This window comes from Arachis stenosperma, chromosome 10 (genome assembly GCF_014773155.1).
Source record: "Arachis stenosperma cultivar V10309 chromosome 10, arast.V10309.gnm1.PFL2, whole genome shotgun sequence".
Classification (NCBI taxonomy): Eukaryota; Viridiplantae; Streptophyta; class Magnoliopsida; order Fabales; family Fabaceae; genus Arachis; species Arachis stenosperma.
This window is the reverse complement of record NC_080386.1, coordinates 3,491,410-3,508,298: the sequence shown is the minus strand read 5'-3', so window position 1 is coordinate 3,508,298 and position 16,889 is coordinate 3,491,410. Positions and strand designations below refer to the sequence as shown.

Here is a 16,889-nt window from a genome sequence, read left to right as displayed (position 1 = left end):
TAACGCTTCTTTTTTAAGTTGATGATGCTCCCTTCGTAATCATTGTTGAAATCTGAACAACTCTTCTCTTCACCACTAGCCACCACCATGAAGGAATGACCCAAACAAATTTTAGGATTAGGGCAGCACTCAAAACGACGTCGTTTTGAGTAAGAGGGACTTATGTGTCCCATTTTCAAAAGTTTCATTCCACTAACGTGCCACGTGGGAACGCCGTTGAGCCAGGTAAGTAGAGGGGGAGCCAGATCAGCCTTTTCCGGCGGGTCTGACGGAGGGATTGATCCGTCTGATTTTCAGGGACATCAGGGATTTAAATGTATTTTCCAATGGTCAGGGACGAAAATGTCCGCAGGTTAAAAGGTCAGGGATTAATTTATCCTTTTCTCTATAATTTATTGTTCACAATTTCTATTATTTACCTAGCAAAATTGTGTGTGTTTTATTACGCCAATTTAGATAATAGAACACACATTTTATGAAAATTATAAAATTAATTATAATTAATTTTTTATTTTACTAATTTTTTATATTTTAAATGATGTTGGTTCTTTTATTACATAGCGGAAAAATAAAGATCAAGTGGTCCCTATATATCCATATTCATCATATTCGCATATACATTTATGGTTGTCTCGTGCGTGATTATTCTTTGTATGAGTACACACCTATAATTTATTCAAATATTCATGCAACTTTAACTTGTTGAATGACCGGGCCTAAACTTCATCGTTTTAAATATGAAGAGAGAACGAAGGATCGAATAAAAAGACGTTTCGTCATTATCTAACACTAAGATTGATTTTAGATTTGGACTTTGTAAATAAAAATATAATATTGAAAGATTCCTATAATAATGTATGTATATACTGATTAATTTACTCACCATGAAATGTCAAAAATTCAGTAGACTTGAATGTTAACCAATGTAATCTTAGGGTAAAACTAAAAGCTTAGTGTTCGAGTCGACAAGAACAAAGTTAGGGTATGGCCTCCCTTTGTGGACTATTCAAACTCCAAAGCGTTGAACCAAGAAATTATGAGCGTTGAAAAAGTGGCTTGCATTATAAAATATGCACTGAACACTGAAGGATTGATAACAATAAAACATATATTCGTAGGGACAAGCTAAGTAGACAACTATGTATTTAGTACGTAACAATGAATTGAATGGAATTTTTAGATATATATTATATTTTCTGTAAAAAAAATTTACACATATATTTAATTATAAATTATCACATAAGTAAAAATAAGTTTTACTCACATTATTCATCACATGAATGATTGTGAAAAATATGCATATCGATAATGTGAAACTCTTTATATATAGTTATCTAATCAAATTTTAGTTTTTGAATGATTATTTATATGGATAAAAGTTTGGTGAAACTTTTTTTCTCACACACTATGTATATAAAACAAGGTGGAAGTAGCCGACTTCACGTAAAGTTGATACCTGAAAGTCATTAGATAATTTGACTGATTTGACTAAATGTTTATCTAACTACTCTCAGATATCAATTTCACATGAAGTCAACTTCACTTGAATTTACACCATAAAACAATAACACGTTCACAAGTGCCAATTGTTGGATTTTCATTTTAAAAAATTTACATGGAGCGGAATTTGGGTAGAAATAAACTCCTCTAAAAAAAGTTTTGGATAGATTAAAGGATCAATGATAACATCCAATCTGCTACCCTTGTTTTTTCACATCAAACTCTATATATATGATTCAAAGTGACACTTGAGGCCTTGAATTAATCTAGTATCTTCTAGCAACAATAACAAGGTGGCAGATTTCTAGGAAAACAACATTGTTGCTAGCAACATGTTTTAGATGTGGACGACATTGGTTCGCTTATCTCTTTTGTGGCAACCAACGTGTTTGTCATCATATGTAGTGTTCCTCATAGGCATATATCATCGGACCAAAAATCTAAGATCTTTCTTGTCCTGCTTCATATCTTCCGCGATTAAGAATACTTGATTTGCTCTAGTAATAATTTTCAAATTGAATGCACGAATAATTTGATTGGAAGACCCACTTTATATAGTGCATATTTTTCCAAAGCGCTATGGTCATATATATTAGGGAAAATTTCACTCCCTTCCCCTGTAAGATGTTAAAATGATACTCTCCTCCCCTCTATTTTATAAATATACATTCTCCTCCCTTCTAACTTTTAAAAAATCTCCTCTTTAATCTATTTTAAACTTTTTGTGTTAACTAATGTTAACTTTATCCATTTTTTAAGAAAAAATAAATTATTTTTTAAAAAAATACTCATTAACAAAAATTTTATTTTTTATTATTATATTTTTTTACTAAAATATTTTTTAATAAAATATTTTTTATTGATTAAATTGTATTTTTTAAAAAATTTAATAATTATATTATTTTTTTCCTAAAATATCCTTCAATAATTTTTTTATTATTAAATTATAATTTTACCAAATTTTCGTTAACGATTTTTTTTATATTTTACTATAATTTTTTGATATCTATATATATTATTTTAACATTAATAAAAATTTTAGTAAGATTATTTTCAATATCATATATATTAATTGTTATATATATTAACAGTGGTAAAATTTTTTTATTTAATGTTAAAATAATATATATTGATATCAAAAAATTAATAGTAAAATATAAAAGTAATTGTTCATAAAAATTTTGGTAAAATCATAATTTAATAATTAAAAAATTATTGAAGGATAGATATCTTAGAAAAAAATAATTTAATTATTAATTTTTTTAAAAGTATTTTAATAAAAATACAATTCAATCAATAAAAAATAATTTATTAAAAGGTATTTTAGTAAGTAAAATTTAATGAAAAAAATAAAATTTTGTTAATGGATATTTTTTTAAAAAATAATTTATTTTTCTTAAAAAATAAAGTTAACACAAAAAGTTTAAAATGGATTAAAGATGAGGTTTTTTAAAAGTTAGAAGGGAGGGGAATGTACATTTATAAAATAGAGGGGAGGGGAGTGTCATTTTAACATCTCACAGGAGAAGGGAGTGGAATTTTTCCTATATATTAATATTCAAAATACTATTCATATACTAAAATCAGTCACTAAAATTAGTCATTATATATAAATATATATATTATTATTTTAATTTTAATATATATTTTATATTTTAATGTATATTTATATTAATAATTGATTTTAGTGTACAATATTGATTAATATATATATATATATGACATGCAATTATAGTGGCTAGCTAGCTAGGGTTGGTTACATGTTTCCAATTAGTATATACAGCAATAAAAATGATAATATAGTTTAATATCGTAGATAGACAATTATTGTTGTATAATGTAATGTTTTTGGTCCCTACGGCGATACATGTATAATGGCTGGTACGGATATATATGATAAAATTAAAGGGATAACAACTATAGATGTCTCATAAATTTGTTCTAATAAAAAATCTTAAAATGCCATGCCTTATTATTCAGAATCAAATCTAAAGGCTGGTTCCTTATTTCTAAGTTTCAAGGATATGATCTACTATGTCGTGGTGGGTTTGGATTATTTGCAGACTAAAAATAAATATAGTACAGTTATTCGAAAGTGCGGATATTATTCTTGCCAATTTAACTTTAATAATCAAATTAATTGGAGCTTTACAACCTTATATACTGTAATAGCTATAGTAACTTATTTAGGCTAAAGAAAATATCGATTTGTTTTCTTAAACTTATATGTAAATTATACTTTGTAGTAACTATAAATATCCAAACTACTAGAGATATGATAATTTTTTTATCAATCTCGTTCGGTAAGTAACAGAAGTCTAACCAATAACAAACCAACAAATATTTTTAAATTATATTTTATATTAATTAATTATTATTAATTAGTGATTATTTAAATTTTATTTTTAAAAAGTACAAAATTAATGATTATTAATTATAATTATTTAAAGTTGGCTGGTTAAGAATTATTTACTTTTTTCTTTTTTATTAATTAAAATTTAATTTTAATAATCTATTAATATAAAATAATTTTATAAGTATATATTTAATTAAAAATAATTATATTTTACATTAATTATTTAAATAATCATAAAAAATATAATTACACAATTATATAAAATACTTTATACCATTAGTGTATCAAAATTATATTCTATTAATTATAGTCCTACTTTGGTAGTGACATTTTGGTGTCCTGCTGCCCTGTTTTGCTTTATTTTGTTATCTTTAAAACCAATTATATATATAATAATGTGTTTCATTAATGAAATTTATATTGTTATCATCGATAAAAGTTTAAAATATTGGAGAAATAATAAACACTTAGAATTTAGCTAACGAGTGCTATAAGAGTATTTGCAAATTACTAGTTTTTTAGAAGTGCTTATAAAAATATATTACATATGTAGAAATTTTATGTTGAAAAATTAACATTTTCAAGTTTCTAAAATATTTATAAAAATAATATATAACTTATGAATTTCTCTTTTCTCTTTTCTTAAAAAAAAAACTTAACGAACCAGTGTTCCTAGAATATTGGTTAGCAAAGTTCATATGTTAATACACTTAATTAACAATTATTAGTTAGACGATTTTTACTAACTTTTAGGATCTCATGTAAGGTAAATTACTCATCACAATAGTATTAAATATTAATACGGTACTAATACTTTTAGGACAACATATATATACAACTATATGAAATGATGTGATTATGTAAGTTTAGAGGAAAAAAGAGAGTAGTAATTACTAATTAGGTCCCTTGGAAATCACAAATGGAGATGGATTATGGAGTTAATTACGATACGTGAATGTGATGCGTGAGAACGCGGGCCATAGCCATGCAAGATAGTGTCTTAGTAATTGCCTAACCTAATTAATAACCTCACTATTTTTAAATAATTATATGTCTTTCTCATTTTAAATTAAATACTATTTTATTATTAAAAGAAATAAAAAACTTAGAAAAAGTAATTAATAAAAAAAACTAATACTAAACATTTTTTATCTTTTCTTTTAATTATTCATATTTTTAATTAAATTTTATGATTGTTTTAATAACTATATACAAATAAAAAAAGTTAATTACTTAATTAGACACCATAATAATATATAAATAGTTGAATATTCGTATCGTCAAATTAATTCTTCCTACTACGTCCCCCAATCTACGGGTACGGGGTTCAGGATCATTTCTTTCTTCTTTAGTATTTTTCAATAAAATAAACGAGCAAAATGAGTATCTATCATAATAATAATCTACAATATTGTGAAGCTGGAGTTTCCTTCATTATTGGTCAAGTTATAGTTTTCCACTTTTCACTTTTCAGGGCTGAATTTCAGCTTATATATGTGTATGTGTATGTGTATGTGTATGTGTATTATTGACCTATGAAGTGCCTCATGTATATGTGGTAAAATCTTATTTGTCTTGAAATTAAATTAATACTAGTTAATTTTCTATTAAAAATATGGTTTTTTATTATTTTCTTAAATACATAAGTACATCATACATACTAACACTATCGATTTAAATCACTATTAAAATCGATATTTATTAACCTTTTAATGTAAGATACTTACCTGAGATATGGTTGATATTAGAATTTATTTGTGAATCAAAATACGTTTGCATCAAATTTGAATATTAGTTTATCATGAATTTAATTATTTTGATTATTATTTAATTAAAAAAATTAATAATTTTAGTTTATATTAATCAGTATTTTTAACCAACAATCTAATATTTTTAATCTAGTAGATCAACACTATATTTTTTATTAACTACCAACAATCAATTATACTAATTTTGTAATATTGTTCAATATATAAATATCGAATAAATTACTATTTATATCTATAAAAGATATAGACGCTGACAAATATATCCATATAAAAATAAAACGATAATTATAACCACGAAAAATGGCTTCCGTGTGCCAAAACTACCTAACGTATCAATTGTGTAACCAATAACATTCAGATACTCTTACACATGAATACTATCTTGTTATTTTTATATGAGTACATTTGTCAGCGTCTATATCTTTTATGGTACAAATAATAATTTATTCTATAAATATCCGATAAGATTTTTAATTTTATGAAACATTTCTGCTAATTTGTTTAGTTAGGTCAATGATTTTATTTTGGTAAAATAAGTCTCAGCACAATGCATTAGTGTGGGGTGTGTTATGATTTAGCAGTAAATGCAAGTGTTTAATTTTGATTTGTTTCCAAAGGTATGGCATGATGATAATTTAATTGATGGAGAGTGTGAAAGTGTTTTCCAAAGTTTGGAAGGAGAGATACGAAAAAGTGTTGAAATATAGAAAACGACGCCGCCGAATGAATGAATAACATCACTGCTACTTTTTAATACCCATTTCACTCACTTTCTCTCACCTCTTCAAAATTGAAAAAACAATAATTAGAAAAAGAAAAAAAAAACAATTCTTTCTTCTTTCCCAGTTTCTACTGCTATGAACACAACATAGCTGCATTCTCTCTCTCTCTCTAAAACCCTTCTTCCCTGGGCTTTGGGCTTTGGTGATTATTGGTGATTGCAACAGATCAGGTTGAGTTCTCAACTCAAATGGCGTCTGCTTCGTCGGCTTCTTCGTCAACGTCCAAGCTCTGCTTCAATTATGACTGCAAAGAATTCAAGTCCCAACCACCAAAGAGAGGTTGGACACTCCGTTCCGGAGACCTAGCCGAGCTTTGCGATCGATGCGGGTTTCTATTCTCAACCCACTTTGCTTCACTTCTACACTATTCTTTCTTCTTTCAAATTTTTATTCTTTTTTCTTTTCATGCCATAAAAAACACTTTTTTTTCTAAAAATATATATATTTGGAGCTTAAGTAGCAGTTTTCCATTCTTTTATACGTAAAAATTGGGACTTTGGAGTAAGTTACACGTGGTAGCTGCTATACGAGAATTGGGATTAGCCGAGGTTTCTGGGTTTGGGTATTGCTATGTAATTTTGGATAAAGTTTACTGCTTTTTGGTTTTTTGTTTTTTTGGGTGTATTAAAGGGTGTTTCGTCCGACGTGGGGTGAACATTTCCATTACTTTTGCTGTTTCTGTTGTGAAGTGGGAGTTTATTTTTGAACAGAAGAGACAAAAATATAATGCTTTTGGATTAAACTTCCAGGTCCTCTCTTTGTTTCATCTGGTTATGGACCTCTTTTGTTTCTTAAAATCATGCTGTAAAAGTTTTCAAATTTCATCATGTTTTAAGTGTAGAGACCGTTTGAGTGCTTCGGAAATTATGTGGTGTATATATTCATAGTTGTTTTTGTCAATATCTCAGGCAGTAAGCACTAAAGTTTTGTTTGAGCTAATTTGCTTAGTCTATTTGTTTGATTGCATAGCTATCAATACTGAGCTGTAGGCTATAGTTATGCCAAATGCAACCAACTTCTGTGCGAGTAGATTGTAGTGAGTTTCTTAGTGCTTCTATCTGAGCCAAATGTTTTATATACTATTTTAAAACTTCATGATCCCTTTAAATTTCTAGATTATCCCAAACCCCATATTTTCCCCCACAAAAATCTTATACAAAAAGTTGTGATCCAAAGAGTTCACTATTCCTCTTATCTAGTGAATATCATATTCAGAGGGAAATTCTATTGGATAGCTTTAAGACCGGCAATGATCTATGGTGGGGAATGTGGGAAAGGAAAGACCAAGAGCAATAAGTATATCAAACCTGAGAATGCTGAAGTAGATATCAAGGGAAACTAAGATTTAGGGATGGATGTGTCCAAGAGAAAGTTGCAGTGTTGAGTAGCACTTATTGAGGATTGATGACAGAAACTTGGTTAAGGTGATTTGGTCATGTGATAATTAAGTAGCTAAATAGACATTGCATTAACGATTGTTTTTGCTTATTGCTTATGATAGAAAGAAAAAATAAATAAATACTCCTATGTTGGTTATACTTAATAGTGAATTTCTTGATCAAGAATTTAACTGGTCATATTTGAATAGTTGTGCTGATAGCTTATCATATGTTATGTTTTGATTTTACTATCATATTTGATACATATATGCCTTTCAGTTTTTAAAATTTGGCTGTTTCTATGATACATAGTTCTGTTTTTGAAGAAGGGAGATTCTGTGAAATCTTTCACTCAAATGCATCTGGTTGGAGGACTTGTGAGACTTGTAGGAAGGTCAGTGAAATCTTTGTTGTAGTCACATAAACTAATGTTACTATGCTGCATATATGAATAATTGAACATAGATCCCAAAGGCCAGATTTTATTATTTGGGTTTAGCTGATGATTAAACTTTCTTTGCAGCGGATTCATTGTGGATGTATTGTTTCAAGTCATGCCTTTATGTTGTTGGATCCTGGAGGAATTGAGTGCCTTGCATGTGCCCGCAAACATATGGTTTTGGTAGGTTTCACTATCAATAATTTGTTCCTTCCTCCCCTCCGTTCTTTGTCTTATTATTATTATTAGTATTATTATTATTATTATTATGGTATGATGAGTTCATATATCTCATCATCAGACTTCTTTTCAAGTTCAGCATTTTTTGACATGGTGGCTCTAAATCTATATTTTGTTATCTGTATCTCAGCCATCTAACTCGCCATGGCATCAATCTTTCTCCCTTCAAAATCGTTTACCAGAAAGAATTAGAGACATGTCTGGAAAAAATTGGAGTCAATTAGCTGGATCAGGTCCTGTTCCATGGAAACAAGCACCGAGTTTGTTCAACTCAGTTTCTTCATCTGACTTACATCCAGATGTGCCATCCCTAGTTGAATTGTCTAATAGCATTGACAAAAGGTATGTCATTGAAAGGTTACCTGCCTCCACCATGGAAAAGAAAAATGACGATTTGTCTGGAATATCTGTTAATTGGAGTGTGAAGCTTGGTACCCGGGAAACGATGTTTATGAATGGTAAAGCATGCTCTATCTTTCTTCAAACATTTTACTTTTATATTGTCAAGTGTTTGGGATGGAAGAGTCTCTTAATAACACAGTGATGGCTACATAACCTATGTTTTTTACAGACCTTGCAGGAATAAGGAATGATGACAAACCAAGTTCAGGTTTAAATATGTGCCAGCAGCCTCCATCTCTGAAGGAAGATTCATCTTCTCAACCATTTGGTATGTCTATACCTTATGCATCTGCAAATGAAAGAAATGGTCAAATTGGAGTGACAGGAAGTCATTCACAACAAATACAAACTCCCCCAGGAAAACATTTCAGTGGCCTTATGCAATTAGCGCTCGACTCATCAAGTGAAGCTCTGGTTCGTAATGGACGGCCTCGGGCAGATGCCCGAGGAAGAAACCAGTTATTGCCACGGTACTGGCCCAGGTGTACTGATCTAGAGCTACAACAAATATCTATAGAGTATCCTTCAAGTCTAATATGATCATTGTGTTAGTTTATCAGTTTTTGTAATGCTCCAGTTTACAATTATGAGAAAGTCATACAGGAAAGTAAATATCTTAACTTTGTGGAAGTTCTAATTCAGTAATCACTCCCTTGTTTCAAAAAACCTTGAGTGCCAGTGATGCTGGGAGAATTGGGCGTTTAGTGCTACCAAAAAAGTGTGCCGAGGTTGGCCTCGAGAATCTTTCTTCAAACTGTTGTTTTGAAAGTCTTTTTTGGATTGAATATAAGCCCAGGATACATTCTGTGATGTATATTATAATACTACATTCAATTCAATGAAACAGGCCTACTTCCCACCAATTTCTCAGCCTGAAGGATTGCCACTTAAAATCCTTGATGCAAAAGGCAAGGAATGGATATTTCAATTTCGCTTCTGGCCAAACAATAATAGCAGGATGTATGTTTTAGAGGGCGTCACTCCTTGCATACAGTCAATGCAGTTGCAAGCAGGTGACACAGGTAACACTTCTTCACTCCCTGAAAAATCCTTTTGTTTTACATGCTTAGTTCTTTGCCCCCTTGTTTTATCCCCACCATCTTGGTATATAATTCATTATATGTAGGACTTTCTGTGTTTGTGGCTGACCTTCATTGATTTTCTCAGTAACATTTAGTCGATTGGAGCCAGAAGGGAGGTTGGTTATGGGATTTAGAAAGGCTTCAAATGCCACGCCATCTGATCAGGTACTTTCCTTGAACACCTGCATATTATTATTTTCTCAACTATGCAGTTATAGGTTCATGTGAATTATATAGTTAGAGACTTTGCTTCGTTAGGTATAACTGTAGCTTGATGGTTGTAAAGAAAAGTAAACACATGAAACTAATTTGCTAACATTTTAGGAATCAGCATTATTCTCTATTTCAGTTTTGTAAAAAAATTTCAATTGTCTGAAATCAGCAGAGTTTACCTTGGCTAATCTTCTAGTTGTGGACATTTTCCAATAAATATAGTATAATTCATCAGTTTGATCAATAACTTCTGAATTTATTGCATATCTTGTATGTTATGCTTCCTGTAACTTGAAACTTTGGATTTATTAACTGTTGTTTGCATAATTTTCTGTTTGCAGGACAATGAAACAAATAAGAATGGAAATGGATTTTCTGCACCTGGTGAAGTTAGTTTTCTATTACTATCTCCATTCTAGCTTATTATGATGGCAGTCATTATTTTTTTTTTTTTCCAATCACACTTGGTTACATTTTTCATCTATAGGTTGAGTTGGCTGATCCTAGTTCATGGTCTAAAGTTGATAAATCTGGCTACATAGCAAAAGATGCATTGGGGAGCAAATCTTCAATGCCTAGAAAGAGAAAGCTCAACATCTTGGGTTCAAAAAGTAAACGTCTAAAAATTGAAAGTGAGGATATGATAGAGCTGAAGATTACGTGGCAAGAAGCTCAAGGCTTGCTCCGTCCCCCTCCTAGCCATGTCCCAAGTATTGTTGTGATTGAAGGTTTTGAATTTGAGGAATATGAGGTACCATTTTTTTGTGCTTTATTTCAGAAATGGTATTGAACTAAGAGTCAAACACATTGTTTGACATTTTAATTTTCTTCTTTACACACTCTAGTTATTTATTCTAGTAGCAATTTGCACGATCAATATGCGTGCCAGATGTTCAGATTCCCAAACTTCATCTTCCTTGTCCAATTGTAGTTTGTGAACCGAAATAGATCTTTGGCTTAAAATATTGAAGCCGTTAGACTTGTACTTCCAATTGTGGACTTGAATTATAGTGTCTATGTTATTGTTTGTTGTCATCGTGCTGATTCATTCCTCTGAAAGAGATTTGGGAACTACTATGCACCATGACTGAAAGCTGTTTGGCTGGCAATGCTTTTACAGGATGCTCCGGTGCTTGGAAAGCCTACAATTTTCACAGATGATAATACGGGGTAAATAACTTGTCCTTAATTAGATATATTGGTCAATCTTTTACATGTCTTTTTCTTGATAATTACGTACTGAATGTTGATACTTGATACATATTAGAAAAATCCACACCATATTTTTGAGAATGTGGTATGTTTATGTTCTGTTTTGTTACAGATGCCTTATTTGATATTTGTATCATTTAGTTTGGGCGATTTTGTTTTAATCTCTAACCATGTAAATTAATTGCTGGTAATGAACTTCATTTTTGGCAGTGAAAAGGTCCAGTGGGCTCAGTGCGAAGATTGTCTCAAATGGCGTAAATTGCCAGCAAGTGCACTTCTTCAATCAAAATGGACATGTTCAGATAATTCATGGGACCCAGAAAGGTACAATAGTGATCCATTCTCCTATTACTTCTGCTATCTTTAATCTTTCTGGATTGAACAAGCATGCATTTCATTAAGATCATCTTTTGCATATTTTTTATTTGTTGAATTCATGGTGCTAGATCTTCATGTTCGGCTGCTCAAGAGATGACAACAGAAGAGATTGAGAATTTGCTTCCGCCTTGTAATTCAGGTTTGAATTGTTTGCATGCTTCACTTGAATCAATGTCGTAAACATAGTGTAGTTATGATGTAATCTCAACTAATCTGAAAACTAGTGTGTTGTTATATGCATTTGTATTGCAGCTGCTTCCAACAAAATGAAGGCTACCAAGCAGGAATCTGATAATGCTGAAGCTTTGGAGGGACTTGACACACTAGCAAATTTAGCTATTTTGGGAGAGGGTGAGTCACTCCCTACGTCTGCCCAGGCCACTACTAAACACCCGCGTCATAGGCCGGGCTGCTCATGTATTGTTTGCATTCAACCTCCCAGTGGAAAGGGCCCCAAGCATAAGCAGTCATGCACATGTAATGTCTGCTTAACGGTAAAGCGTCGATTCCGGACTCTAATGTTACGACGTGAAAAGAAACAATTTGAGAAGGAAGCAGAGACTACACGTGAAAAGCAAAAGCAACCACATTCTCAACCATTACATTCATCCGAAATTTTTCTTGAGGATGATTCCTTGCCTTGTAGTAACCCTGTTGACAGTAGTAGCCCAAATCAAAATAAGGAAGGCAATGAGGTTTCTGATGAAGATCCAAACCAGGTAAAATCATCTACCTCACCTTTTAAAGGCCAAATCGACCTGAATATCCAGCCAGAACGGGAAGAAGAGTCGTCTCCCGGTTCAGATTCCGGTGGCATGATGAAATCGCTCCACAATGCTGTCGAGAAGTGTACCAAACCGACGTTGAACAGCGGTATTGGAGATACATCTAGAAGTCAGTCACTTCAGGTTGCGGATGGAGTCAGGGAAGATCAACTTAACAATGGTGTAGCTCTCGGCAGTAGTAGTCATGGTAGCAAGGAACATGCACAAGCTTTGCCTATGAATCTGTGAAAATTATAGTGTACATTTATCACTTCGGCTTAATGCTTGTTCAGGTGTACATAATGAGGAGTAGGAAAAAAGGGCAATTTGATGAACAACTATTTTGATAATATAGACGGAAAACATCATCATAGGCATAGCAGTTTGTTTAGTGAAATGCTGATTGGGGTTTGGGTTGAAGCTATTTAGTTTCTTGAAAGCTCACCAATTCCACCTTATTCAACAACAATGCAAAAAATGTAACTAACCCTAATTTGTTCTACCGATTTATTATTAGCCTGAAAGATGTTTCTGGTAGAAATTTAAGCCCACCTTGGTTTTGTCTTCATTGGAAGAACATCTTTTTTAAGCAAACAACGTCTGTGAATAAATATATCAGATCAAATTTTTTATACTATGATTTCTTTTAAGTAACCCTGATAATAAGAAGAAAGCCCACCTTGGTTTTGTCTTCATTAGAAGAAAATCTTTTTTAAGCAAACAACGTCTGTGAATAAATATATCAGATCAAATTTTTTATACTAATGATTTCTTTTAAGTAACCCTGATAATAAGAAGAAAAAGATATGAATAGAATGAAGAAATATCTATTGGACTCTGACTTCAATTTTAGAGAGTAAAACCAAGAAGCATAGGTTCTGACGGTCTCAGAAGTTTGGATTATTAAATAGTTAAGTAATAAAATATATTTTTTTTAAAATTTTTAATAATTGTTAAATAATTTTTATTTAATTTTAATTATAATTTATTTTTTATGTATTATTTAATTATTAAATTTATTTTTTATTTATCTATCATATTTATTAACCATTAAAAACAAAAACAACAATGAAATAGATTTTTTATTAAATAATTATCTTCATAAATATTTTGGCAATGTGAATCAACGAGTTTTTTTTTCTTGATTCGTACATTTGTAAACGCTAGTAAAATCGTGTTTCTTGATAATTCAATCGATTGCAGGTAAAATTGTGTTTCTTAATAATTCAATCGAATCGATTGAATATGGCACGGCAATAGGAGTTTTCTTAAAATTCAATCTATTGTAATTGTTATACAATCGATTGAATTTCGCAAAATTACAAGGGTATTTTCTTACCAATGAGTTATAGCTCAAATGACATAGCCACCCCATAAACACTCAAGAGGTTAACAAGAATATTTTCTTATTCAATCGATTGAATTTTGTGCATGATTAAGGGTATTTTCGTATACAATTGATTGGTATGATACCATATATATACATGTTAGTTTAAAAAAATCATATTTTTACGATAAAGTAATGTCATTTTCATTTATTCTTTCAACAACCATATCATACAAATGTTATGTCTTGTCATCAATTATATTTTATTTTATATAATCAATTTGTTTATAAAAAATATTTTTTTATTTTTTTATTTGTTTGCATTCTATTTATATATTTGTATATATTAATGTTATTTTCATTCTTTAGATGTCTTTAGAGTAATGTGTTTTGCATTGAGTAATCCTTGAAATTCTAATTTCCTATCATTTTTTAGAGTAATGTATTTTGCATTGATTAACCTTTAGAATAGAATTCTCTGGAAAATTGGATATTGAGGAGATGGATAGACGAGAAAGAAAAATTAGATATCAAGAAGATGGATAAATAATAAACAAAAATGATAAACAAATTGATAATCAAGGAGATTGGGTAATTGAAAAACAAATTGACAATAGATTATTATTTATCAATTATTAATATTAGTATTAAAAAAGATAAGGTTATAGTATCTAAATAAAAATAAAAACTTAAAAAATTAAAGATAAAATTTTAAAGATAAGATAGATAAATAATAAAATAATAATTTATAAAAAGTGACAAAAAAATTATAACCGCTTAATATACATTGCAAATCTCAATCAATTGATTATGTTATGTTACCACACCAATTGATTAAATACGAAAATACCCTTAATCGCGTTCAATCGATGGTGATACCAGCCAATCGATTAAACAAAAAAAAATTTATATTCTATAATGCAATTCAATCGATTGTGTTACATCTCTAATTCATTGAATTTTGAATCGATTAAATTACAAATAATAAAATTTTTTTAGCGTTTACAGATGTAACGAATCAAAAAAAAATGAGTTGATTTACATTGTCAAAATATTTATGAAAAAATTATTTCGTTGTTTTTATTTCTAATTGTTAATAAATATACTAGATGAATAATAAAAATAATTTATAAAATAAATAATAGATTTAATAATTAAATAATATATAAAAAATTAAATAAGGAGTAGTTAATAATTATTAAAAGAAGAGTCTAGGGGTCGGGCCAGCAACTTTTGTGTTTTCTAACCAACACTTTCAAAACAAAAGTGAGTTCTAACCAACACTTAACCATCAAAACAAAAGTGAGTCACATTGATGGCCAATTGAGAATTACAAAACACCAAAATTATTAGCCCCTAGCATTTCTCATTATTAAAAAATAAAAAGAAACACTATTTTGTTATCGAATGCTATGCCAAACCAGCATGCCACATGTTAATATAAGAGCAACGTTTGGTATATCCTACTTCCAAATTAGAATCAACGTAATATGGTTGGTCCTTGTTTTGCATTAACCATGCACCTCTAATTCAAAAAACTATTCACCTTGCAGCCTTCTGTTGCTAATTCCCTCAACATTAGTAAAATTGATCAAATCCAGAGCACATAAATCAAGACAGCCATGCTCTTATGAGCCTTTTGTTACTTCATTGAGAAGAATGGAATAAAAGAAAAGTGTTTGTGATTGTTGATCAAATCAAGGTTGTAAAAATGAATGACCTGTTTTCAGGTTCCTTCAGAAAATACAGCAGTGACCTGAAGGAGGAAAGGCAGGTTGATGATGTGGAGGCTGGAAGGGAAAGCCTAAATCTGGAGAAATTCTTTGAAGAAGTGGAGGGTGTAAAAGATGAGATGAAAGTGGTTGAGAGCCTCTGCAGAAAATTGCAAGAAGCCAATGAAGAAAGCAAAACCATTCATGATGCCAAAACCGTTAAGGATCTTCGAGCTCGGATGGACAAAGATGTTGTGCAGGTCCTCAAGCATGTTAAGATCATCAAAACCAAGCTTGAATCTCTACAGCGTTCCAATGCAGCGAATCGAAACGTTCCTGGCTGTGGTCCTGGTTCTTCTGCAGACAGAACCAGGACTTCAGTGGTTAGTGGATTAGGGAAGAAGCTAAAGGACATGATGGACGATTTTCAAGGCTTGAGAGCAAAGATGCAACATGAGTACAAGGAAACCATTGAACGCAGGTACTTCACAATCACAGGGGAGAAGGCAGATGAAGAGACCATAGAGAATTTGATATCAAGTGGAGAGAGTGAAAATTTGGTACAGAAAGCGATTCGAGAACAAGGAAGGGGTCAGATAATGGACACCATATCAGAAATTCAAGAAAGGCATGATGCTGTAAAGGAAATTGAGAAGAATTTGATAGAGTTGCATCAGGTGTTCATGGACATGGCAGCATTGGTAGAGTCTCAGGGGGAACAGCTTAATAACATAGAGAGTCATGTAGCGCATGCAAGCTCATTCGTTACTCGCGGTGTTTCTCAGCTTCAAGAAGCTAGAGATTATCAAACCAACTCTAGGAAGTGGTATTGCTATGCCATCATTCTTGCTATTCTCCTCATCCTTTTACTCTTGGCTCCTCTCTTGTTAAATCTTTTACCACATTTCAGAAGAAGGTGAAGGCCAGATCATCATGGCCATTAAGAACACATGCATGCATGCATCTCATGCACAAGTATTCTCATGTTCTTCATGGAAAGATTGCACTTAGAAATCAACTTGGAAAATCCCTATAGGGCAAGCTCTGGATTTTCTTCTAAGGGCGTATCAAATCTCAAACATGTGCACCAGCCCTTTTAATGTTCTGTGCCACTACCAACAACATGTCTCATTTTTCACAAAAAGACTTGGTCTTTGGAGGGCCAGCAATATTGATTTAATTGGATGGTTTTTTTTGGCAGCCCAATTATATGTTTTTTTCTCTCCATAGAACAACAAATTTATCATTTCTCCGGCAGAGAACCAAGGATTAGTCTGAGCTAGTAATAGAAGAAAGGAAAAACAGTAACTTTTGTAGCAATTCAGTTATTACTC

The 16,889-nt window shown here is 30.9% G+C and overlaps 2 protein-coding genes across 3 annotated transcripts; both read left to right on the top strand.

Annotated features, from left to right (window-relative positions):
* Window positions 1-6,397: 6,397 nt before the first annotated feature.
* LOC130955708 (B3 domain-containing protein Os07g0563300-like) lies at window positions 6,398-13,129 on the top strand. Of its 2 annotated transcripts, none has more exons than XM_057882639.1 (14): window positions 6,398-6,735; window positions 8,099-8,180; window positions 8,310-8,408; window positions 8,596-8,923; window positions 9,037-9,385; window positions 9,499-9,595; window positions 9,715-9,889; window positions 10,035-10,114; window positions 10,504-10,551; window positions 10,650-10,913; window positions 11,283-11,332; window positions 11,585-11,698; window positions 11,821-11,891; window positions 12,005-13,129. In XM_057882639.1, the coding sequence occupies exons 1-14, from the start codon at window positions 6,596-6,598 to the stop codon at window positions 12,763-12,765; spliced, it is 2,658 nt and encodes an 885-aa protein (XP_057738622.1). In that variant the 5' UTR covers window positions 6,398-6,595; the 3' UTR covers window positions 12,766-13,129. The 2 variants fall into 2 exon arrangements, with proteins under 2 accessions (XP_057738622.1, XP_057738623.1); XM_057882640.1 differs by lacking the exon at window positions 6,398-6,735 and adding an exon at window positions 6,783-7,831.
* A 2,425-nt stretch (window positions 13,130-15,554) lies between these two features.
* LOC130956588 (syntaxin-125-like) lies at window positions 15,555-16,475 on the top strand. Its single transcript, XM_057883629.1, has one exon. The coding sequence runs from the start codon at window positions 15,555-15,557 to the stop codon at window positions 16,473-16,475; it is 921 nt and encodes a 306-aa protein (XP_057739612.1).
* Window positions 16,476-16,889: the final 414 nt, after the last annotated feature.

What these genes read in the sequence shown, in the direction of transcription:
- LOC130955708 (XM_057882639.1), top strand. Translation starts at nt 6,596, where the DNA reads ATGGCGTCTGCTTCGTCGGCTTCTTCGTCAACGTCCAAGCTCTGCTTC. An exon ending in GTTGCAAGCAGGTGACACAG is followed by an intron (nt 9,890 to 10,034) that starts GTAACACTTCTT and finishes TGATTTTCTCAG; the next exon opens with TAACATTTAGTCGATTGGAG. An exon ending in AATTCATGGGACCCAGAAAG is followed by an intron (nt 11,699 to 11,820) that starts GTACAATAGTGA and finishes TCATGGTGCTAG; the next exon opens with ATCTTCATGTTCGGCTGCTC.
- LOC130956588 (XM_057883629.1), top strand. Translation starts at nt 15,555, where the DNA reads ATGAATGACCTGTTTTCAGGTTCCTTCAGAAAATACAGCAGTGACCTG.